This window comes from Rhodofomes roseus, assembly GCF_022264815.1.
Source record: "Rhodofomes roseus strain CIRM-BRFM 1785 chromosome Unknown C8Q71scaffold_18, whole genome shotgun sequence".
NCBI lineage: Eukaryota > Fungi > Basidiomycota > Agaricomycetes > Polyporales > Fomitopsidaceae > Rhodofomes > Rhodofomes roseus.
In genome coordinates this window covers 386,273-409,545 of record NW_025952974.1, presented here as the reverse complement: position 1 = coordinate 409,545, position 23,273 = coordinate 386,273, and the positions used below count along the sequence as shown (strand labels likewise).

The 23,273-nt window shown below is 55.8% G+C and overlaps 7 protein-coding genes across 7 annotated transcripts; 4 read left to right on the top strand and 3 right to left on the bottom strand.

Moving 5' to 3' along the window:
- The first annotated feature begins 919 nt into the window (after positions 1-919).
- Positions 920-2,136, top strand: C8Q71DRAFT_773732 (Nitroreductase-like protein). Its single transcript, XM_047924470.1, has 4 exons — positions 920-1,003; positions 1,062-1,606; positions 1,670-1,741; positions 1,800-2,136. The coding sequence occupies exons 2-4, from the start codon at positions 1,115-1,117 to the stop codon at positions 1,956-1,958; spliced, it is 723 nt and encodes a 240-aa protein (XP_047776234.1). The 5' UTR covers positions 920-1,003; positions 1,062-1,114; the 3' UTR covers positions 1,959-2,136.
- A 2,937-nt stretch (positions 2,137-5,073) lies between these two features.
- Positions 5,074-6,056, top strand: C8Q71DRAFT_773722 (uncharacterized protein). Its single transcript, XM_047924469.1, has 2 exons — positions 5,074-5,421; positions 5,477-6,056. The coding sequence occupies exons 1-2, from the start codon at positions 5,140-5,142 to the stop codon at positions 5,924-5,926; spliced, it is 732 nt and encodes a 243-aa protein (XP_047776233.1). The 5' UTR covers positions 5,074-5,139; the 3' UTR covers positions 5,927-6,056.
- A 93-nt stretch (positions 6,057-6,149) lies between these two features.
- On the top strand, positions 6,150-8,514 carry C8Q71DRAFT_773718 (uncharacterized protein; the record flags this gene model as incomplete). The annotated part of the gene is made up of 10 exons (XM_047924468.1): positions 6,150-6,353; positions 6,416-6,478; positions 6,541-6,594; positions 6,673-6,729; positions 6,790-6,819; positions 6,872-7,078; positions 7,132-7,197; positions 7,249-7,335; positions 7,398-7,715; positions 7,791-8,514. Coding segments are annotated over exons 1-10 (1,388 nt in total), but the record flags the coding sequence as incomplete, so codon positions are not given.
- Positions 8,515-8,579: 65 nt separating this feature from the next.
- On the bottom strand, positions 8,580-10,422 carry C8Q71DRAFT_773717 (SGNH hydrolase-type esterase domain-containing protein). The gene is made up of 5 exons (XM_047924467.1): positions 9,753-10,422; positions 9,425-9,700; positions 9,292-9,358; positions 9,124-9,239; positions 8,580-9,071 (listed from the first exon to the last, which is right to left on the bottom strand). The coding sequence occupies exons 1-5, from the start codon at positions 10,182-10,184 to the stop codon at positions 8,793-8,795; spliced, it is 1,170 nt and encodes a 389-aa protein (XP_047776231.1). The 5' UTR covers positions 10,185-10,422; the 3' UTR covers positions 8,580-8,792.
- A 2,161-nt stretch (positions 10,423-12,583) lies between these two features.
- C8Q71DRAFT_798223 (uncharacterized protein) lies at positions 12,584-13,600 on the top strand (the record flags this gene model as incomplete). Its single annotated transcript, XM_047925804.1, has 3 exons — positions 12,584-12,586; positions 12,840-12,883; positions 12,937-13,600. The coding sequence occupies 3 exons, from the start codon at positions 12,584-12,586 to the stop codon at positions 13,598-13,600; spliced, it is 711 nt and encodes a 236-aa protein (XP_047776230.1).
- Positions 13,601-13,641: 41 nt separating this feature from the next.
- C8Q71DRAFT_860285 (uncharacterized protein) lies at positions 13,642-15,344 on the bottom strand (the record flags this gene model as incomplete). The annotated part of the gene is made up of 4 exons (XM_047927778.1): positions 13,642-13,673; positions 13,731-14,538; positions 14,599-15,218; positions 15,272-15,344. The coding sequence occupies 4 exons, from the start codon at positions 15,342-15,344 to the stop codon at positions 13,642-13,644; spliced, it is 1,533 nt and encodes a 510-aa protein (XP_047776229.1).
- Positions 15,345-16,829: 1,485 nt separating this feature from the next.
- On the bottom strand, positions 16,830-18,127 carry C8Q71DRAFT_875275 (uncharacterized protein; the record flags this gene model as incomplete). The annotated part of the gene is made up of 4 exons (XM_047928383.1): positions 16,830-16,995; positions 17,049-17,296; positions 17,485-17,630; positions 17,959-18,127. The coding sequence occupies 4 exons, from the start codon at positions 18,125-18,127 to the stop codon at positions 16,830-16,832; spliced, it is 729 nt and encodes a 242-aa protein (XP_047776228.1).
- Between the last annotated feature and the right edge of the window lie 5,146 nt (positions 18,128-23,273).

The following is a 23,273-nucleotide window of genomic DNA, read 5'->3' as shown; positions in this document are numbered from 1 at the left end:
AAACCGGCAAGACTAAGCCCGCGCAAAGTTCAAACAAGGTGCTTGGTCATCACTCGTCGAAGTGTTTCTCCTAATATGAGTCATTTCATCTTAGTCAATGCATACGCCTACTCACATATGACCTACGTACTTGGGATGGTGGATTACCACAGTACGGGCTTGTACAAAAGCGAATGCCAGCAAAACGATGACCAAGCATGACGAGTTTGAATTGACGATGGACCATCGGCGCAAGAACGGTTCGCCATCGATATCATGAAGGCTTACCTGCGTGCCTTAGTTGAAACTGAATTGTCCGGGCGAACGATGATGTTCTGGGCCGACTGCGGAGCCCCTCATCAAGAAGTCCTATTCTGAGTACGGAGTAATCGGGATTCAGTCAATCTGGCCAAGAATAGTCACATATACCGTCGACATACCTACTCCAAAAGTCTCTCGATCGGACCTGGAACAGAGTCGCGGACTTAGAGTTCCAAGGCCGCGCACTGAGGAGGTCAGACGACTGTGTTATGCCAGCCAGAGCAACACAGCCTACGTATGCAGCTCGTGGGCGGTGTAAACGTGGCGGGGAAAACGACAACCTTTGCGCGCGTTGCTGTGAGTTATTGCAGATGAAACGACTGACATCGGAAGTTCGAACGTTCAGTAGAACTGAGGAACGAGCGTCTGATTGCGTTCGGCTAGATTTTGCCAGCAGAGGCTCCGATAACGCGGGCCCTGGCAATGCCCTGGCGGTTCGCCCTGCCTGCCTCTTGCAGGCAGATGCTCTCAGCAGCAGCGAGCACTCCGCGGTCGTCTTGGATGGCGAATTTCTATCATCGTGAGGTGTCCGCATGTGCGGCATCATCGGGTTTACGCAAGCCTGTAGTCGAGCGCTGCGGGCTGCGGGCAGAGGTACGGTCCTCCTCTAGCGGGGTAAGTCGTTCCCACGTTGAGAGGACCGCAACAAACATCCATGTTCCGCCTGTCTCCAGTATTCGTCTGTGTATTTGTCTCCGCACAGGTTGCTTGACAATCTCACTAATCATCTTGCGTTATCGTTAATCGTCTGCCGTTTTCAGCCATCGGGGCATCTTATAAGCCCGCGCGCGCATATATAGGCTCGCCGCTGACCATGTCGTTCAGCAGGACTTTCCGCACCGCAACCACCGTATCCAGGACTCTCGCAGCCCGCCCCTCTATCCCACTCCGAGCCGCCCTCCCTCGCACGCACGTACAGACCCGCACAATGGCCTCCGCTACCACCTTCCTCGAGGCGATCAAGAAGCGCCGCACCTACTACGCCCTCTCGAACAAGTCGACCGTCTCCGATGCGCGCATTGAGGAGATCGTGAAGGAGATTGTCCTCCACGTCCCGTCGTCGTTCAACTCGCAGAGCTCGCGCGTCGTCGTTCTCTTCAAGGCCGAGCACGAGAAGCTCTGGGACATCACTAGCGAGGTCCTCAAGCCCATCGTCCCCGAGCAGCAGTGGGCCACCACCGAGAAGAAGCTCGCGAGCTTCAAGGCGGGCTACGGCACTGTCCTCTTCTTCGAGGACCAGGTCCCCATCCGCGAGCTCCAGAAGAACTTCGCCCTCTACCAGGAGTCCTTCCCCGTCTGGTCTGAGGTGCGTCTGCGCGTGCTACCCTCTCGTTCTGTCTCACCTATCTCACCTAACGCCCTTCTGTAGCACACCAGCGGCATGATCCAGTTCGCCACCTGGACTGCGCTCGAGCAGGAGGGCCTCGGTGCTTCGCTGCAGGTGAGCCTTCCGTATGCCGGTTTCTCCGCATGGCGCATCGCTGACACGCACCCGGCAGCACTACAACCCCCTTATCGACCAGAAGGTCAAGGCGACCTGGAACATCCCCGAGACGTGGAACCTCATCGCAGAGCTTCCCTTCGGCGAGCCCGCCGGCCCTCACGGCGACAAGAGCTTCAAGCCCATCGAAGAGCGCGTGAAGGTGTACGGCGCGTGAGCTTACGTGTTCTGGAGCATGGCCTGAGATGTAGAACGTATGATGTATGGTATAGATCTCCGGCGGCGAAACGCAGTAAATTATAATGTTGTATCTGGGATCCTATTGCGTTGCTGTCTTCCACGACGCGCAGCGGCCGCGTGGGCAGACCAGGCCAGTGGACCAGGACAGGCACTGAGAGGAGGCACCGTACTTAGTGGGCCCGCCGGCACCAAACGTTAGGAAGCTGAGATCCCAATCTCGATTGCGGCGGCCGTCGAGCTTCGAATTTGATATGCTGACCAAGTGTGCCAGCGGCAATCTCCATGCTTGCATAAGAACGTGATTTCTCACGTATTCTCGCTGTGTCACAGGCACATCGGTGGCGGCCGTCAACGCAGCGCTGGCGTTGACGGCGTTGAGCTCGTTGGCAAGCTTCGATGAACTTACATGTTCCGCAGCATGTAACGGATCCTGTCGACGCTGTACGCACGGTGTTCTGCAACGCTCTTACCAGCATCTCAAGCCACGAAGCGGTAGGTGCGTACTACAAGTCCTGATATATGCACCGAGAATAATCCTTACATCTAGTCTCACGCAGCGGCACCGACAGGTGTATGTTTCTGTGGGTCCTCTGCAGATTCTCCCGCGGTTCACGTCTGTGGGCCTGCGTATGAATTGTAATCTCATTCAGCGAAGCTGCGATCTGAGAATTACCTGCCCCGTGTGTGCGCTCCTCACTCAATGTCCCTCGAAGCCTAATTTACCACGGTACCGAGCGAAGCTCAAAGGCAATCTCTGTGCAGATTGGCCCTGGAACAAATGGTGCTGACGTGGCACTCGTATCGGACGCGACAAAGCAAGGTCGGTCAAGCCGGAGGCCCGTTTCAGCAAGCGCATACCCACCCATTGTCAGCGAGGTGATCTTGTGCTATGCGTCCGTCCAGGTATAGCGGACTGGTTACAAACTTTACTACCGTGCGCTCTGAATTGTATAACTTCGGACGTTACGTCGATCAGGACTCGCGGCTTCAATCTTGGACTCGGTCCGAGTCGGTGATCAATGTTATTCGAGTGGATCTGCGGTGTTCCCTCCCTTTCACAAGACGCGCAGGTCGTTCTGTCAAAACTCGTCGTACAATGCGCGAGAATTTGCGTTGTGACCAAAACCCACCTCACATACTCTGGGATCCGAGCTGACGAAGTCGCGAGACTGAGTTCTTGATTACCTTCCTAATCCGGATTTACACTTCTAGGCGCGTCTCTACTTAGTCAAATTCTCATTGTCGATTTTGACCATCCAGCACAAGGTTCATCGTTGAGCGCGGCATTGTAACTTGTACCCACCGGCACCACGGACAATTGCCAGAATGCATAGAGCGTTGAGACTCGGGTACGTGAGCTCGAAAGGTTCCCCAGGAGTTGCCTGATCGGGAATTTACCAGTTTACCCGTCGATTTGTACCCAAATTTCCGGCCCCTGGCCGAAAACTGTTGAGATCTCCTGGGCGACCCTGGTTACCTTTCTATTGCTACGACCATATCTTATCGTCCGCGTACCCCAGAGCGTTCGAGCGTCCACATTCACTCGACTTGCAGGAGGATTCACCGTCGCCTCTCGCTTCTATCCCGATGGACGTTACGGTGCCGGTCATGGTCGACTCGGAGCTTGCGGCAGAAATGGTGCAGTTGCTCGGCGAGGAATTGAAGAAGACGCGGGGGAAGCTTCGCGCCGCAGAACAGGTATGGCTGCCGCATTTTCGTCGCGCTTTGGCATGCCATGCTCACCGTTAACGCCGCAGGAGTTGGAGAAGACGCGCAACGCGCAGAGGCTGCCAGTGGTGAGAGGCTGCGAAGGGCAAGGCGAGGGATGTTGCTCGAAGATGTTGGTCAGGTTGCACCAAGTCTTCAATGTGTCGGACGGGAAATACTCTGCGGGCGGGATGTTACTGCACGCTGCGTCTGAGCTTAGGTGGCGGCGGGAAGAGCTAGAAGCTGAGCGTGCACACACTGGGGAAGTGGCGGACGTGAGTATTCATCTCCTACCACGCCCGTCACCTGTGCAACTTAGCTTTACACGAGCAGAGGGCCAAAACCCTCGAAACGCAGCTTGCGCAATTCGTGCAGGAGAAGGAGCAGGTTGTCGGGGAGAAACAGCACATCATCGCGGTGCGTCTGCTCGTTACACCCTAGGCCGTACTCTCCTGACGCCTATATTTCCCTTTCAGCACCTGACGGAGACAATGACCGAGCTTGAAAGTCGCGTCGCCGAGTTACGCGAAGCACTGCGCGCTCGAGATGGAGAACTCGGCGAGAAAGCCAAAATGCTCGCCGCCCCGAAGGACACACCCTCGGAGCACGAAAAGAAGCTCCGCGTGTACGAGGACGCCTTCAAGAAGAAACAACGCATCATCGCGGTACGTTTCGCTTGCTGTGTGATCTGTATCCATGGCCTGACATTCATCCTATGAAGCACCTGTCAGAGGCCAAGACGCGGTTGGAGGGCGAGGTTACAGAGCTAAACGAGACGGTGCAGGATCGGGAGAAGAAACTCGAGCTGCAATTGCAGGTGATCAATGGTCTGTTACATGAGAAGGAAAACCAGGCACGTGCTGCAAAGAGCAGAGTGTCCAATGTTGCAAGGGCACGCAACGAAATCAAGGTGCTCAAGGTGGTGAGTTTACGTCCGCTAGAGACGACGAACCGCACTCACAGAGCAGTGCTTAGGAAAGGAATGAGTTGAAGGAATCGAATGAGATGCTTGAGGCACATATCGAGAAGTGTAAGGCCGAGGCAGAGAAGCTTAAGGCCGAGGCTCTGAAGTTCAAGGCAGAAGCAGAGCAACGGGCGGAGGCAGGCAAGGCTAGGCAAATCATGAGTAAACAGACTTGGGCCGAGAAGGTGAGCCCCTTCTCGTGAGATTGTGCCCGATCCACGCTAACATAGTGCACCGTCGTCAGTATGGCAATTTTGTGAAAATCATGCTCGATCTCCCTGAACCTGCTGATCCGTTACCGATCCGCGACAAAGCGCGCCCATGTTTGGACACTCGGTGTCTTGGCGCGACACCGGCGGTCGCAGAGGTCAGTGGCTGATGCGTCCACACTTCGTGTCGCCTGACTGACCTGTTGAATCATAGGCCATCTGTCAGCTCTAGTGAGTCATTGCAGGCCAAATCCTCTCATTCCGAGACTCACCAGGGAATGCACAGTAAATCTCACGCTATTCTGTATCTGCCGGATCTGCCGTTGTGGAGAGAGTCGTCCAGCAACGGGGTATCTGTCATGCATGTGTACAACTACAACGCAAGTGCAAGCCCACCGACCTCGAGATGGACGCGCAACACCCTGCGCAACAAAGTCAACGGACAGGTCCGCGAGCTTTTCTACCGCGAAGGTGACGTCGTGTTCTACGCGAGGACGTTCAAGTTCATCAAGGGTCCTGAGCTCGTGGGCGTCCAGAACCTTGGTGACCTCAGGGCGAAGGTTGGTGCCCGCGTTCCACTCTGTTGCCGTTCTCATGATTGATGGAGGCTTGCAGGAAGGTACTCCAAAGAGGCTGGCGCGCCGGACTCTGGAGACGTCGGAGAGGAACGATGCACTCTTCAGCGCAGTAGAGAGTGCGTATGCGACGGGCGTACTGCCAGTCGCACTGATCGGGCTACAGTGCATTGGCTACAAAGCGGGCTTCGACGAACGTCTCCGAGCCCAGTATATGCCCAATCTGACGAAGCCTTCCGGTGTTGACGCGACGCTCCTCTCTAACTCTGTCAAGTCGGAGCCAGAGTCAACGCCCAATGCTCGCGTCTTGGAGAAGCGCAAGCGCGAGACAGCAGCAGCTGCGGATCCACGGAAGAAGGCGAAAACGGGTGCGACCTCAGCAGCGACAAAGGCGGTGAAGCCAGGAGTGAAGGTGGAGACGAAGCCGCCAGCCGCAGTGAACCAGTCCGAAGTGGCAGATTCAGCGGCGAGAATACGCGGGCGAGAATAGGGGCAAGCACATGGGAAGGTTGGGAAGCATGTATGGGCGTAGTTACTGCCTGTCATAAACTCGCGTTACGATGTGAATGTGTAGTTGTGGGACAAGTGGCCGTCATATGTCGAAATCCGCCATATCGAGGCATCAGACTGAGACATATCCATTGTGGCTGCTTATGTAATTCGGCACGCTGCGCAGATCAATCGGCATAGTATGCACTGAACGTGCGCGTGAACACCGTGACGCGGCCACTACTGCAGCCACTTGGATTGCAGGCATACCACCTTCGTGCTACTAGCTCATACTATCCGCATCTTTCAGACCTCGCATAGTCATCATGTCGTTCCCAACCGCAAGCCCAAGACTGCAAACAGAGTTCCTCCACTTCCTAGAACAAAGGCTCTCGAGCATTGAGTCACAGTTGAATGCATCGGAGAAGGTAAGTCTATCTAGGGCTCAAAGTTCCTACCTCAATGTTGGCCCAATGCATGACTGTGCCAGGAACGAGATGGGTTGCGATCAACATTGATGCAAACCAAGAAAAGGCTTGAGGCTTCCAATAAGGTGCGTGACTCCGAACACGCGTAATGGCGCACTGTGTGAACGCAGATGCATAACGTACACAGGAAATGGAGGAGTTGCGGCGAAGTGCGGCTGATATGCGTGATCATGATAACGCAGTAAGCACTTATCGTTTGTCCTCCACTAATCCCTAAAGATTGATCCGAGACTCGATCCTGATAACTTATGGGCCGTAGCTCAAACAAGTGTCAGCAGCCTCTTTCGCTTCAGAACGGACACGCAGAGAGGAAACTGTAAGCGAATCGTCGAGGTTTGTTTCCCGTGGCAAGTGGATGAATCTCTTAACATGGCAGGAACGTCTTCTCTCGGAGGCAAGAGCGAAGGTACGGATCCCATCTCCGCGTGCTCTGTCGGTTTGTTCACCGTGTTCCCTAGTTGGAAACCGTGAGCGGCGAACTAGCGCAAAGCAACGCCGATCTTCAACGGCGTCTCGTCGACAGCGCGCATTTGCAGGATAAGCTCGCGAAAGCAGAGAACGCCCGCGTTGTGGCTCTCGCTGCTCGCGACGCGGCCACTGTTACCGAGAAGCGGCTGAGACAGCAACTGACGAAGACCACTGCATCGTTGAATTACGCGAACAAAGTGAGGCTTTGTCAATATGCTATCGTGCTTACGTGTCGCTGACTAGGCCTCAGAAAAACAACCTAAGCGTCAAGGCCAAAACCTCTGACGAGCACCGTGACGATGTTGGTACACACAAGGTACTAGTCACCCACTGTCATCGTCGATGCTCGCAATCAACTGTTCTGTAGTTCAAGCAATTCAAAGCGAAGCTTTCTGAACTGCCCGAGCCTGCGGAAAGAATCGACTACCCGAGTTTGGTACCAATGCAAGCAACCGTAAGTATCATCAACTACATCATGATGGTCGGTTTTTCTCATTCCTGAACCGCCTCATGCAGCGAAAAATCCTCGAAAATTGGCTTGCGGAGTTACGTCGCGAAGGTGTCCTGAAGCAGGAACTCGACTTGATCGGAGGCGAAGACCTAATGTGGTTTCCGAATTCGCATCATGCAATGCAGGTTGTTCAGATGCATGAATATGACCCCATCGACTGTATTTGCAACTGGTCGGAACGCTGTCCCGAAAAAGGAAGTTCGGAACGCCCGTATGAAGTCTTCCGAGCAGAAGAGAATCAAATCTCTTACGTCGGAACTTATCGGGTGGTGGAGGATCTACGGGAGATCAGACTGGGAGATATCATGTGGAAGATGTTCCCGGTGAGCACTACTGCACTAATTTATCCCGGCCAAGGAACGTTGCTAGGTCCTCACATTATCTGGTCTATTACTTAGGGAAAGACGGAGAGTGCCGTGGCGGCAACGCTGGCACAGCAGACCGCCTGTGACGCTCCCCAGACGAATGCGGTGGCGGAAACCCTACCCGAGCTGTACAGCAAAGGCATCATGCAAGTTGAAGTCATCGGTTATCAGTGCGTTGGATTCAATCGTCGCCTCGACGAGGAATTACATAAGAAAGCTCCACCGCCCGCCGAAACATCACCTGAATGTAAATCCGATATGTCGAATCAGACCATGTCGGACGATCTTAGCCCAGACAGCCGGCGGAGACGGGAAATACGGGCGAGGTGGGCGATGCACGCTGCGGACTCCGAAGAAATTTCCTCGGACGACGAACTTGGAGTTGGAGGGCCACTACCACGAAAGCGAGTGAAGATCTCCATTGATACGGACAGTGACTAGGATAGTCGGCGCATGGTCACCGCTGTTTCATGGTCGGCGCGCACGGCCTCGCATTCAGAGTTGTAATGGCGCTGTATACTGTATGATCGTATCGAGCGGTCGGATAGTATGTTGTTGCATCGAGACGGTGACCTGCAAGCCAGCACTCCGTCCACGACTCCGGACGCGACAGCGATGTCCGTTGCAGCGATTCGAAGGAAACTCTCAATGTGTCTGTTGACAAACTTCAATGTGTTTTCACTGGGCTCGCCTCGTCTGCTTTTCTCCAGCACCGATCTGACGTTTCGTACCACCGTAGACTTCTTACAGCTTTTCTAACCCTGCTCACTTGAAGACCTGTGAACGAGCGTTTTGAGCATACAAAACCAGGACACTCGCTGGGTCGGATGCAGCCAAGATTCAGCGTATCCACTCATTATTGTGCAGGGCTTCGCAAAGCTGCTTGGGAATCGCAGGCAGTACTATATGGGCATGGCAATCAACCTATCGGACGGCAAACTTGAATGTCAAAGCTCCAGCATGCTGCTACTCACGCGATACTATGCGCTGTCTCTGGTTCGCCCAATAGTTCTGTCAATCACCGAACACTATGAATCAGGTCAAGACGCATCCGGACCGATACAAGAGCGGCACCACCATCCGCGCGAGCGTGTCTCCTAGAGTGCGATGCCCAGAAAGCGTTGGATGTAGTCCATCCATCGTGTGCTCCCTCCGCAGATCCCCTCCAATGTTCCACTCATGAAACTCGACACTTTCCTCCGTGACCGATCTCAATGCATCCAGGACCGACGACAAGTCTCGCGTAATGGGCACCTGCTCAGAAGTCTCTAAGGATCCAAACTCGGAGTCCTCAGTGAAGTCGGGGAAGGGGTGCTACGGACGTCACCAATGAGCTTAGAGGAGACACCGTGAGGTAGATACCTACCAGGACACAGATATGCTTGACAGAGGCACGGTACGCTTGAAGCACACGTTCGATGAAGGTGCGCATGCTGGACGCAAATCGCTCAGGGGAAACGTCTTGCGCGTCATCGTTGGTACCTACATCGGAACGACGTCAATGAAACAGCGTGCGCATAGCTACGACACTGACCGAGCGCGATCAATATGATCGAAGGCTGTTCGTCCAGGTTAGCGGGCTCGTCAGACCATTGAGACACCTATTGAAACGCGTGAGTGGGCCATGCACACGAGCTGCAATACCACTCGCACAGATGGCTCCTCACGTTGAAGAATTTGTCTATCATTCCCTGCCCAACACCTTCGTCTCTTTCCTCAAGCGTAGGCGCTACGAGCGTGATACCAGGGAAAGCTACGAGCTCCAGCTCGATCGCAGTGCCTGTATCCGTCTGTATTCGTTCCCTCGCGACATGCGGATAGGCATTGAGGCAGCCCAGAGGGACCGGCTGCGAGCCATCAGAGTACCCAGCCGTGATAGAGTCCCCGATAGCGAGTACCCTGACCGGTGGAGGGTCATCGGTGTCAGCCTGCACATCATCTTCCTAAAGTTGATAGACTCAGCGATGTGTCGATCCCTGAACGATCCGGACGTACGCTATCCACAATAAGGCTGTCTAGCCCAAACACAGAAGCCCAGTCCACGAGCGTGAGCGTGAGCCTCACAGGAAGAGCCCCAGTAATCAGAGTGTCCGCGTCTACGAGGATAACTTCCTGCGACGGTCCACAGTCATATGTGTTGACTTGATCGTTGTCGATGCCTGGGCCTGTTTTGCGTCTCGGATAAGCACTGATAGTACATGCGATCATAGGAGTCCCGCCATTGAACGAGTCCTTGCGCTCGGTACGCTCGCCGGTCCGTATGCTGAGGTAGGATCCGGAAAAGAGGAAGGATATGCTCGCGCCGCACCAAGAGGCTACTATTGAATCGGAAACCGGCGAAGCCCTTGCCCATCGGCCTAGGCGACGGAACTTGTTGGAGGTGGGCTTCAAAGCTACTCTGGACCCGCTAGATGAGGCCTGTTCCATGATATCTGTGCGTCGTCGTAAGGTGATAGTGTCAGGCTCCAGCAACTATTGAGGAACAGAGAGCCTGTGACGCCGCTGAACAGCCTCCCAGGATGTGAGCTACACACATGGGCTGCCAGCTTGTGTCATGCCCTGGCGTCCCCGAGTCATAATCAGTCTGCTACCAGACCCGAGCGAGCATGATAGGGCCCGTAGTAAATGTATCTTGAATTGGAGCAGACATGTCCTTAGTATCAAGGTCCGCACAGGACAAAAACCTCTTCGCTGCAAGCCTATATAGCCCTTAGGGAGCCGCGACCACGTGAGTCCACCGTATGTAGCGGAATCCCATCAGAATACAAGGATTCTTACTTCGGCGCATAGTATACCGTCAGAGCTGTTCCAATACTGTCATAGCTGTCGTGTTCCGTTCGGAGGTCCCGGGATCCGATCGGATCTAACGGGATCCAAAGGAAATCGGTCATATCTTGCCAAATCCCGTCATTTCCTGTCCGTTCATGTCCTGTTGCAGCCTGTCCCTTCATGTCCCGCCCTGTCCCTTCACTTCGACGCCTCTCCTGTCCGTTCATGTTCCATGACAGCATTACCCATGGGCCTGGACTTAAATGGGTTATGTCTAGACTGAGTGAGTTGCTATGCACATGTATCCCATACGAAATGGTGCATTCCTGACGGTTCCTGCCAGTTCCCGTCGGTTCCTGTTAATTCCCATCCCTTCGCGTCCTCTCCCGTCCCTTCGCGTCCGCTCCCGTCACTTTCCGTCCTGTCATTACCTGTCACTCCATCTAACTTCACGTCAGATCTTGTACCGCCCGCTTCAGTTCGCAGCGTAGTTTCTGTGTTGTACGCCACGGCGAGCTGCAGAATAAAAGTCACCTATTGTCTGCGAATTCACTGAGTCAGCAAGTCCGAGCCATTTGGTGTTGCTCAGGTGGCCGGTTAGGCTCGTTCTTCGTGCTCGTATCACCCGCTTCATTCATGGCTGCTGTCCTCCTCAACATACGTACAGCTTTCCAAATTCTCGCAGCAGATGTCCGCTCTGCGCTTGATTCTGACGCCACTGATGTTGATATCCTCGCTCAGCGGCAGGAAGATGTTCTCCGCCTTCAGACTTATGCAGATCAGGTCCGCCTTTCGTCCTTTTACCTCTGGTACTATTGTCTTTGACTAATACTGGCCTGGCAGGAGCACATGTCTATTCCGGAGGATGAGTTTCGGAACCTTCAACACAGTTTCGTTACCATGCTCCATGGACTCGATGGTGCGATTGTCATGCATCTCGCCACACTACATGCAATACGATTCCGACATCGAGCTCTCTGTGACCGCACTGCCTGGATCTTACTCCACAGCACGGCAGACTACACCGAAATGCTGCCTGCTTACCGGGAATCCGCTCTGCGCTTATATGCACAAGCAGAAGAGGTATGATCCGCTCCTCATATTAGTTTTTTTGGCCTGAACATGCGCAGAGTCATGCGCTCATACCGCCAGACGAGCTCGCAACCCTCCGCACAAGTCTCACCAGCCTTGTTGATAACATCGACAGCACTGCCGAGGATGTTGCCCGGTCTACCACCCTTGTCGACAATATCCGATCAGCATATTTTGTGCTCTGTGATCGGGTAACGACGGCCGCTCAGACCCAAGTCGGCGATGCAGACAGGTTGATGTTACAGAGGGAGGAGGTTTTGCGATTTCTTGCTGAGGCAGAGCTCGTACGCTTCCTATCTTGTTTAAGTCGTTGATTCAGCTAACACTACAACTTCCCTCTGCACAGCACTGCGCACTCTTTCGCCCCGCAGAGTTCAATGACCTCCGCCTTGGTGTCTCCAATATGGTCGATGTCCTTGACGACGCAGTCCACCGCTCATCGGATCCGCCAGCAGGACCACCCATGGTTGTTGCCCAACGTGTAAGAACTGGACGCCGAGGACGTCCACGTGTCGAAATCAACCCTACGTTCCTGGAGACTAGCTTACAGATGCGAGGACCGACTGGCTTGGCACCAGTCTTCAACTGCTCAAGCCGCACTGTTCGCCGACGAGCCCTGGAGCACAACCTTGTCGAGCCTGGTGCACCTGTCATTCAGCAGGCCACGGATGATGCTGGGAATGTCACACGCACTCATACGTCTACAACCTTGCCGGTCTCTACACTCACTGATACCGAGCTCGACGTCATAGTAAGCTCCATCCTTTCGGTCTTTCCCAACTTTGGGCGTCGCATGCTGGCTGGCTGTCTGCGTGCTCAGGGCCACCGCGTTCCGCGCACCCGGCTCCTTGCGGCCTATATTCGTGTGCATGGTGTAACGGGCAATATCTTCGCTGATCGGCGTATTCACCGCCGAGTATACAAGGTTGCTGGCCCAAATGCACTGTGGCACCATGATGGTCAGCATGGTGCGTGACATGCGGCATCTAACTCGTTGTGATACTCATAGCAGCCTTCTTTACAGGTCTTATTCGGTGGAAATTCGTTGTTCATTGCTTTATTGACGGCTGGTCCCGGTACATTGTCGGCATCCGCGTGCATAACAATAACCGTGCCGAGACAGTCTTGCTCCTCTTCCACCGTGCACGCGCAGATTGTGGCGATCCGAGCCGTGTCCGGGGCGATCACGGTGGTGAGAATGTGCTAGTTGCTCGGTGGCAGGATGAGCATCGAGGTCATGGACGGGGATCATACATATGGGGCAGGCAAGTGCAATGATCTCATTGTCATTGTCATTGTACTGAGACGATGACTTTAGGAGCGTCCATAACACTCGTGTTGAGCGCCTATGGTACGACTTCACCCGTGGGGTAGGCCAGAAGTGGAAGAACTTTTTCCTTCAGCTCGAACACAACGCCGGTCTCCATTGTTCGCGCCCTGCACACATCTGGCTTGTTCACCATCTCTTTTTGGCAAACATCAACGTGGATGTCCAGGACTGGGCCGCATCCTGGAACAATCATTCCCTCCATGAGCGGCACGTTGCAGACCGCTCCCGCAGCCCTCGCGACCGCTTCATCTTTGGAATGATTGAGAATGGGCCACGGGGTATCAGCAATCACCAGGAACTCCGTGTCCAGCGACGCGAAGCACTCCCTGATACTGTTGATGACCCACAGGCCTATGGGATCGACTGGGATGTCCTGGATGATCCCATGCTCATGGCGCACCATCTTGCCAACAACCCGGACGAGTGGGAGGCGGCAAACCCATTCTCTCCAGGGTACACTCGGCCCAGCGAGTTGTCTGTGGTCGAATGCGAGGCACCAAACTGCCCCTTTACGCCCGCTGAGGTGGCTGCTTTTGATGCAGAGCTTGCACTCCGCGTTAACCGCACGACTCGGGATATGGGGATTTGCCGCTTAGTGTGGGTGGAGGCTCTTAGGATATGCCAGCAGATGTACACCATCAATCCTGAGTAATCTATGGAATACAGCATCTGCGTATAGAGCAAATACTACCCTTAAGATCCGCTCACAGCATCACTTAGAAATTCTGTAAAGATAATGAGATATGCCACTGTTATGTCACGATAGAGTCGGAGGGACTCACGTCCTGAGGTCTTGTGAAAGACACGTAATTCCTCTACACAGGTCTCCCGTTTCATCGTTACCCAAGGAAGCTGCTCATCCGCATCCAGTTCGTCTTCGATCCCAACGAAGAATTTTCCTTCAATGATAGAGCCAGCAAGCTTGATCAGGTGCTGCTGGGCTTCAGGTAAGGAGACGAAGATGTGGGCGCGGTTGACAGGATGGTTTGCACGATATGCGGCTTCAAGCTGCAGGTAGATAGGGCGAATGTTCGCTGCGGTGCTTCTCTCCACTCCCGCCCATTCATATATGTCTTCATACTTCACACGGGCTGACCGTCCTTGAACTCTAGATCCCACCGACTGAGGCAAATGCCCTTGTACACGCAACTCCAAGGTGCCCACGGGACTGTTGACCGGGATGCCAAAATGCGAGAGGATGTTCTTGAGCTGTCGGAATCGGAACAACCAAAGGTTCAGCGGTAGGGGGCGGTTCCGGGTACTGCGCGAACGGCTGGTGCTAGCGCTGCTCTGGAGTTGTTCCTGGCGACTCTGAATCGCAGTGATGATGTCGGTTTCGTCAGGGAAGTGCTGGTCTAGATACTGCTGTAGGAGCCGAGCGTCGGAAGATGTTACCAAGAGCCCATGAGAGTGGCTGGTTGACCCATTCTCCAGAGACTGAGATGGGTGTAGAGACTGGATGGTTGCCTGAGAATGATGCGTGCTTGTCAAATCCACATTGCTGTTGCTGAGCGGATTCATGCTAGGGGCGGGGACTGGGACCGGGACTGGTATTGCCCGTGCAGATGATGACAGCAATGGATTCACCATCTGCCACAGCGTCAGGAGGGTGTCACGGTGATTGTCGCTAAGATGATGTACCGTACTCACCTGATCAATATAGAAGTAAACAGAATACAAAGGAACGTCGTCGGGTAGAGTGGAATCCATGTTCCGAGCATGGTCATACACTTCGACACAACTGGGAAAGTTGAGGCCTGTTCCACAGGGCTCGATCCCAGTGTGTCCAGATGTGGTGTTCAGAATGGCTGCGAGGTCTCCGTGCTCGCGAAAGCCCCGCTGGTAACTGAAGTACTCGTCCGGTGAGTGTTCCGCGACATCGAGGGCATGACGAGAGGCGCCAAAACGAATGGTCGAGGCGCGCCCCTGGGCAATCAGATGTTGTAAAATCCGCCCAGGACGGCATTGAGCATTGATGAGGCCAGAAACCAAGTGCTCGCACGTGAAAGGGAGCCCAACCGGGATAATCTCCAGGTAACTAGTCGGATTATCAAGGACACTTTGATCGAACCCAGCGAGGATGATGGTCAGGACCGATTCGGTTGTTTGAGCCTGAGTATTGACCAACAACGTCTGTTCAGGCGGGCCCGCAGGAAGCGCAAAAGGTGGCGGATTGTCTGATAAAGTTGTCGGTGCCAGCTGGCCGGCAAGTTCAACGCTCCTGCCTTCATTCTCAAGAGCCTGAGGGGCGTCCAGAACGGCATGTATTGCTGCCAGATTTGCAATCAGGGAATGTCAATCATGCTAAGGTCAAAATACATACCGGCATTTGACACACTATTGGCTTCGGCTTTGCGATAATTCTCTGGGGCTTGGAACTGAGACCCACAGAGCATTACAAGGCGCTGCCAGGTATTCTGTGCATCCAGTACACTGAACCCGAGGCTTGTATCTGAATTAGACCAACATTTTCTTCATTAGCTGACAATCCTAGATCCGTAGGTTGGCTCAACTCACCCTCACCGTTGCTGCTATCTGTGTTACCGTCGGTGTTACCATCTTGAAGTCCCACTGCCGGGATTGCTATACCTAGAGTACAAAATCTTGGCTCAGTTCTGATGATGAGACACCCGTCATTGACTTGTACACACCCACGCCGGGATCATTCATTCTCTGGGATGGGTTGGGTTGTGCTTGCTTCTGCAAGGGGCGGAAGTACTGACCATCGCGGCGGTGGCACTCCTGTGACACGAGCGTGATAATGTCACTCATTGTGACACGCAAGACGCGGGGCTTAACACACATCCTACTTTCAGCTTCAAGACGCAAGCCACAAGATTTGATGAGAGTGCTTTTGGACCTATAAACAAACATTCTATCCAGTAAGAATGTGCTGGCAGACAATTTTACTGCAGCAAGTTGAGTAAGAAGTGAGCCGTGACTGTGTGGCGTGCACCACCGCGTGGGCGCTTGCTCTGGAGAGTGGCATTGAGGTGTTCAACGTATGTGTAGATGCTCTATCCCTCTATTAAGTGCAACATAAGTAAGGTGGGTACAGTATGAAACAACATTCTACTCTGTGCGCAGGTGAGGTTGCTGGCGAATCATTGGTCGAATCATCGGATTCGGAATCAACAACAAACCGGAATCCTCAGGACACTCCAGACATACCTCATCAGATCATTTCAGTTCGCCTCAGATAGTGCCAGAAGGTCCAATAGCACGCTGAAGCAATGTATTTGAAGACTAGTACTATCCTATAATATGTGTTTACAGTGCATGAACGGGTTGTGTTTGCGCGTGGACTCATCGACGGCGGCAACATGTGCCTCCTCTCGTACATCTCACACATCCCATCATCCTCCTCCAACAACAACAACAACACAGCCTGCTTGCCAACCGGGGAGGGTGAGGGTGAAGGCGACGTCAAGAGCGGGAAAGCATCGCCGCGAATGGGTTCGTTGGTATCGCTGCTCGACACCTGGCCAGGCGACGCGAGCGGAGAAGAGTGACTACGACGCGTCCGAGAACAGGACGGATGCGTGTTTCTAGCCCTTTGCAAACCTATGATATACCGTCAGACATAGCCAGCGGTATCAGTCAGCACCAGCGTGTGTGTACAAAACAAAGAGATGGTGCACGTATCGCCCTTCTGCCACTCTTCCCACTTCCGCCCGACACTGCTCCCAACCATCTCCATCCACGAGGACATGGGACATGGGCTAGTTCAAACTAGCGTGCTTGCTCGCACGTGTGCTGCTTGCGGATCAGTGTGGGCAACATCGCGGACACGGCGTTCGGGGGTCGTCGGCGATTCTGGCAGGGGCGCTGGGGGCACAGTGGCGCAACTTGCGGCGGTGCAGGGTCACGCGGCGGGTCGTTCAAGTTGAGGGCGAGGGATGACGCGGACGACTGCGAGAGGCGCAGCTTGTCGATGCAGTGCCCGCCGCGGAGACAGAGGTGGGTGTGCCGAGGTCAGAGAGGTTGATGGTGGACGCGTTGCTCTGCAGCACGGTCGGCACCGAGGAGCGGTTGAAGAACCATATCCTGCGGGCACAGGCGTCAGCGCGCAGCCGCGACTTAGCGAGGCATGCACTCACGAGATACCCTCATTTGCGAACTCGGTTATGAACACGCCTCCGCCGTCCGCCGCTAAGCCCACGCCGTACAAGCTCTTCGTCGGCGTCGTGACCATGCACCCCTCATTCTCGTTCGCGGCCTTCGAGCAGTCGGTCGAGTTGACGAGCGTGTCCGTCTGGAGCGCGTTCGCCGAGTGCGTGCACCCGTCGCCAGTGTGCAGCACCATCTGGTTCATCGCCACCTGGTTCATGCCCTCGGACGTGTTGATCTGCCTGCCGCCCCCGCGTCAGTGCTCACGCACACGCTTCGCGGATACGACTCTCTGCCGCTCGGCCTGGCAGTTCACCGCGGATGACCAGAACGCGGGCCACACGGAGCACCCGGTACGTGTGCTCGGTGCCGGTCACCCACAGGCTGCCCACCGTGAAGTAGTCCTTGGTGTGGATCCAGACACACGGAGTTGCAGTTCTGGCCGACGGTGACGGTGGATGAGTTGTCGACCATCATGATGGTGTCCCCGGCGTCGTTGACGTACGCGAGCTGGTCCTTGCCGGCGTCGGTCGAGGACACGAAGAAGACGTTTCCGTTCGTCAGGCCGTCCGCTGTGCGTGCGTGAGTGCGACAGCGACGCTGTATGCGAGAGCGATTCAGACCATCTTGCTGGCGTCTGTAAACGGGCGATACGACAGCTTGGCGGAGTAGCGGGCGGGCAACAGCAACCCGAGTGTGGGCGCGTGATCGCCGAGCAGGCGCTCTGGTGAAGATTGGTGATTTGCGAACCCTGCGAGAGTGTGGTCATCGAACGAGGGCATGCAGGCTGGCTCACTTCATGTCAGCTGTTGAGACACGGGCATGAGAGGGCAAGACGCACACCAAAGCATCCGCCTTCCCCACGAGTATCACCGCGTTCTCCAGCAACACTTCTTCAACCTTGCACCCAAGCAGCTGCACAAGCCCCCTGCGCTTCCACGAAGACGATCACAAGCGCGAACATGAACATGTTCACACCCATGACCGCAAGCGAGCCGTGCGGCGACGCACTGTGGATCTGGTACGACCATGCGGGCTCCTGGCGAGGTTGAGGATGAATGGCGTGCATGTTGTGACGAAACGCGTAGCCCGAATTTGCAGCTGAGCGTGACGATGTCGCCGGAAAGCGAATACGCTGAGCGGGGCATATTGGGTTTAAGTCCTGCATATGGAGCGTTGTGACGTGAAGACTCACCACTTATCCCGCTCGCCGCACACGTCCCGCGAAATAGGAATGTCGGGACTTGAGGATGTTCGAGTGGCGGCTAGGGCGATGGCGGCTCGGGCTTGAGGTCGCTCGGCGGGTCGATGCAGCCTTAGGCCCTTCACCACCCCGAGTCACAGGTGTCTTGCGTGGCAGGTCAGGAGTCGTCCGCAGTGTGGGAAATGCAGCGGCAGTACGCTGCGTATGACGTGCAGTAGCGGGCAGCGCACTGTCTCACGACGTCATAGAGATCAGCGCTGCCTGCGGGCGGTTGCGAGCACGAGACACCTGCCAATTGAAGGCAGCACGGCGATTGTCCGCTTGCCAGGCGACCGGAGGTAACCCTCCTGGACGCGCACGGCTGCTGAAGAGGGGCGAAGTCGGGTATATGCCGTCAGTCGCGCCACTCAGGAAGGAGCATGGCGGATCGATGGCTGAGAGCAAGATGAGAAACAACTATCTTTGATAGTTGCAGTACTCACGCCGCGGCACACCAGACATGCTCAATCGCTCGCCCCTCATCGTCAGCGCCATGTGGCTGTGCAGCTAGAGGAGGCGCTACCCTTCGAGTCGGGCATCGCGGACTGCAGTGGCACGTTACAGGCCCACATTGTACAGGCCGTGTAAGGCCGCGCCGTGTCGCGCATCCACCCCCTGGTAGGTCGCGGGTGGCGCCAGTGCGTGCGCGCTGGACGGTAACGGGCGAGAGTGTACGTGACGGGACGCGGTGAGGGACGGCGGCGCGAGGCGGCGGCGTGGCGCAGAACAAACTGCAAGGGTGCCAGCTGGTGGGCGGGGGCGGGTGCGTGCTGGCAGGCAAGCGCGGGGGGCGAAGCGTCTGCAGTGGTGGCGTGGCAGGTGTGCCACGTTGGGATGTGGCGCGTGGGATGTGGTGCTGTGCAGCGCACCGCGCCATCCCCGTGGCCGTTTCGCGTGCGGAATGCGCACGCGAAAGGCGGCCCCCTGGGGTCCAGCTTTCGCCGGTCCAATCCAGGGGGGATGTGACACGTGACCGCCCTAGGGTCCAGCTGGCTAGCCGGTCCAAACCAGGGTGGGGGTGTATGTGCGAGGGAGGGAGGGGGAGGTGGCGGTGAGGAGAGGACGGTGGCGGTGAGGAGAGGATGGTGGCGGTGATGAGAGGACGGTGGCGGGCCCATGGGATGTGGCGTGTAGGCGTGCCATGTTGGGATGTAGCCGCGCGCTAAGTTGAGACGTGGCGCGCCATGTTGGGGTGGTGGCGCGGTGGGCGTGCCACGTTGGGATGTGGCGCGTAGGCGTGCCACGTTGGGACGTGGCGGCGCGCCGTGTTGGGACGTGGCGGGTAGGCGACTGGGGAGCACGGCGGGCGACGTGGCGGGCGACGTGGCGGGCGGCGAGCGTGCGCGTGGCGGGCGAAGCGTCGTTGTCGCCGGGAGTGAGGTGGCGGGGACGTGGCGGGATGGCGCGGGTAGCCGACTCGAACGACGGACGGGCGCGGCGTGGGTGGGTCCGACGCACGCCGTGGGCGTGTCGCGTGAGGAATGCGCGCGCGAAAGGCGGGAGCGACGCGGTTGTGCGCGCGACGGCGGGCGGCGCGGATGACTTGGCACGTGATGCAAACGCGTGGCGCTCGTGCGGACGCCTGCACGGGCGCCAGCGCGCGGCGGGGGCATCGCTCTGGGTGCAGCGGCGGCGGGCGAGCTTCCCAATGGCCTCTTGGGAATCAACGAAAGTGACAGGTGCGCGACGGGGACGATCGCGGGCGCGTACCGGGGAGCCACAGTGCGCAGGCGTAACGACTCGCGTGCAATGCGAATGCGGGCGACCGACGCGACGCGGTGAGGGATGCAGTCGGGGTGCGGGCGACACGACGTGGCCAGAGATAGTGGTTGGCGGATGCGCGACGGGCGGGGCGTGGTGTGCAAAAGGCAACGTTGTGGGCAGGCTGTGTGGCCCGTGGCGATTATGGCATCTGCATTTGTCAGTGATACTCGGTGTAAAAAGAAGTCCCTGGTACATACCGATGGTTGTGTAACAATGTCACATGTCGATGCTGTCGGGCTCCGGTACGGGCAGCTCATCACCCGGCCTCTGCGAGGGGCCAAGGCAACCGTGACATCGTACGGAGTAGAGAGACGGCATGGAGGGTGGGCGAGGGCGCGCACCACGGCGGGTGACAGGTCGCGGACGGCGGGTGGCGGTGGCGGTGCGGGTGGGCCAACGGCGCGTGCAGGCGCGGGTGGGCGAGGGCGCGCACGACGGCGAGTGACAGGTCGCGGACGGCGAGTGGCAGGTCGCGAGGGCGCAGACGGCGGCGGGTGGCGGCAACAGCACGTGCAGGCGGCAACTCGCGCGCACAGGCGGCCACGAGCGCGCTCGCCGGCTCGCGACGGGACGGCGGAGCGCGCGTGCGGTGTGCCCGCGCAGCGCACACGGACCCATGCGGCGCCCCCGTCGCGAGCCGGCGAGGAAAGCTTGATCGTAGACGGTTTCGTGCGCGGCGAGAGACTTTGACTGGAACTTGGACCGGCGTGCGCGGGCGGGGAGGGTTCGCGCGATGCGGACGTCGATGGGCGCGGTCTGAAGTCATGCGCGCCTTGCGAGTGGGCTGTCGTTCCGAGAGTGGTAGCAGGCATGGATGCTTGGGTGTTCACTGAGCCAGGCAGGGTGAGGGTGGAGGCGAGCGAGCCGTCAAAGTCCCCGACGGCAGCGAGCGAGTCGGCTAGAGAGTGGAGGTCGGAGGACGACATTGCACAGCGTCTAGCAGTGCATGTCAGGCGTTCCGTGGTGCGTGTCAGTGTCCGTCAGCAACCGGGCGAGCTCGTCAGACAGAGCGGCACGCTGAGACTTGGCGTATAATCTCAAGTAGGACAAGCAAGGTCCCGTAGTAGACGCGTTCGGAGGCGATGAGAACGGTGGTCGGAGGGCGCTGGCGGTGCATCAGGAAAAACGTTCGTGTCTTAAGTGGTCTTGTGGAGAGCCAAAAGTGACATTATGTGTCACTATGTGCCACAAGAGCCTTAAGGTAAGTCGATTTCTTAAATTGTCTTACTTAAGTTCCATTAAGTAACCAAAGTAAACACTCGTTCCAAGCAAGAATGATGTTTTTTCATCATTACTGGGGTGACTTCTCTCATGATTCTGCTGTGTTTGTGCATATGCTGTCATAACAGGCATCCCAGATGCAAAAATGTTGCCCAAAATAATCTGCCATTTCCCAGATTTGAACCCCTGACCTGCTAAACTAATTTCCCACACTCCCAGCACAAACTTGTGACCACTACACCATAGGTCCCTGTGCTTGTTCCCTTCTACAATAACCTATATTGACTATCTTTCTGGACTTAGAGAAATCTGCAATTGCTGCCCCCTGTTAGCCCAGCCCCTGTGCATCCCTGGGCTCTCAGACTGGCCTCATTTCTTCTTGGCACTATCTGTTGCCTTGCAGACCTTGTGTAGACTCATAATTTGCTCAAGGGCAGGCTTCTTGTCTCACTTTGCATGCTTAAGTGTTCTTTTGCTGTCTCTCAACCTTAACAGGTCAAATATGTCCAAATCCTTGACAATATGACTTTGACCACAGCATCTGTTGTAAGTAGGGTAATATACTCATAATCCCAGGGAAAAACAAATAATCTTTATTTGTACCCCATTACTGTTGCCAGATATAGTATGTGTTAACTTGTCAGGTGAAATCTTGGTGAAGTCTTCATATTGAGCAATCTGACATCTCATCATGCATATTTTTAGTTAAGAGGTCATTTGCCAACTAATGTGTACTTATGTGTCTTAATCTGTAGAACTAAAGTTGCATATCTTGCAACTTGGGGACAAGACAAATTTCTCAAAGATACTATAGTTAACTTCAGCAGTCTTCATGCACATGGTGCACTTAATTGAGGAACACAAGTTGTGAAAGATTGAATAAGACCAGGTGTTCTTCATTCAAGACTGCTGAAGTTCGAAGTGTTTTTCCTGATGTGGAGGTGCGTGGCAGACGTGCAGAGCGTGAACGTCGGCCGCATTCAATGCCCTACCACCTGTGGGCCATTACCCCGGCCCAGCTAACGTTCCAGGCAGGCCTCGCTTGTTGAGTAGGTGTTGCGGAAGTGTGCGGCATGGCCAGATGGCCGGCATTGCACGACGCTGTAGCTGTATTGTACCTCAGTATGCGCGCACTTGACGACGCGCGTAGTAGCTAATGAAATATTACCTATGGGTGCAAGAGCACCTGCTGCGGTATACGGCGGTCGGTTGGAATCAGGGGGAGAAGAAGAGCGCACCCGCCGGACAGAATGTCTTTACTGTTACGATGGGGCGCGGTGAGAGGGCGCATTGTTTGGGTGGTCCATTTATATGGCCCAAGTGCCGAGGCGCTCCACACGTGCATGCGTTAAACAAACGTGACGCGCGTTGTCCACGTGATCGTGTTTGCCGACGCACCCGCAAAGTGCGGCCTTAACCCACCTCCTACTCTCAGCTTGAGGGTTTAGTCAATAAAAATTCGGAGATATGTTCTTTGCATATAAAACAGGCATTCTGCGTACAGAGAGATTTTCGGGAGTGCGGTCTTCCGCCAGGAGTTGAATAGCATTGCTGCAATCGCGCGCCACCGCGCCGGCGCTTGTGGTGGTGGCTAGCGTCTACGCACGTTGACTGATAGCGACGACCGCCAACTATCCTCAGCCTTCGCCGCACTGCTTTCCTCTGGTAAACTGGATCTGCGGAGCACTGCGTCGTGCGTGTTCCCCAACAGTGCGTTGACGTTGACCGCGCGGTGTGTCACGTATGTCGTTACCGTTACCGCAGACTCTCCAAACCCTAGACTAGGCAACCTCAGGCTCATCCACTCGAGGCGGTTCGCGGCTCCCTACAACACGACAACCTCATACTGCATACACCCTTCTCCCCTTTTGCGTGTCAACTCTCGACTCTTGCGACTGCCCATTGGAGCTGGGCCAACAGCGTGCGAAACAACAAGTAGCCGTCGAAGCCAGACGGCGGCTACGAAATGAGCATCCCCGGAAGACGG

Excerpts from the sequence above, each read along its gene's own strand:
- C8Q71DRAFT_773717 (XM_047924467.1), bottom strand. The coding sequence starts at position 10,184 with ATGGAACAGGCCTCATCTAGCGGGTCCAGAGTAGCTTTGAAGCCCACC. Across the intron at positions 9,701-9,752 it reads ACAGCCTTATTGTGGATAGC|GAAGATGATGTGCAGGCTGA; the intron begins GTACGTCCGGAT and ends TATCAACTTTAG. Across the intron at positions 9,240-9,291 it reads GATCATATTGATCGCGCTCG|GTACCAACGATGACGCGCAA; the intron begins GTCAGTGTCGTA and ends GTTCCGATGTAG.
- C8Q71DRAFT_773732 (XM_047924470.1), top strand. The coding sequence starts at position 1,115 with ATGTCGTTCAGCAGGACTTTCCGCACCGCAACCACCGTATCCAGGACT. Across the intron at positions 1,607-1,669 it reads CCTTCCCCGTCTGGTCTGAG|CACACCAGCGGCATGATCCA; the intron begins GTGCGTCTGCGC and ends GCCCTTCTGTAG. Across the intron at positions 1,742-1,799 it reads GCCTCGGTGCTTCGCTGCAG|CACTACAACCCCCTTATCGA; the intron begins GTGAGCCTTCCG and ends CGCACCCGGCAG.
- C8Q71DRAFT_773722 (XM_047924469.1), top strand. The coding sequence starts at position 5,140 with ATGCACAGTAAATCTCACGCTATTCTGTATCTGCCGGATCTGCCGTTG. Across the intron at positions 5,422-5,476 it reads TTGGTGACCTCAGGGCGAAG|GAAGGTACTCCAAAGAGGCT; the intron begins GTTGGTGCCCGC and ends GGAGGCTTGCAG.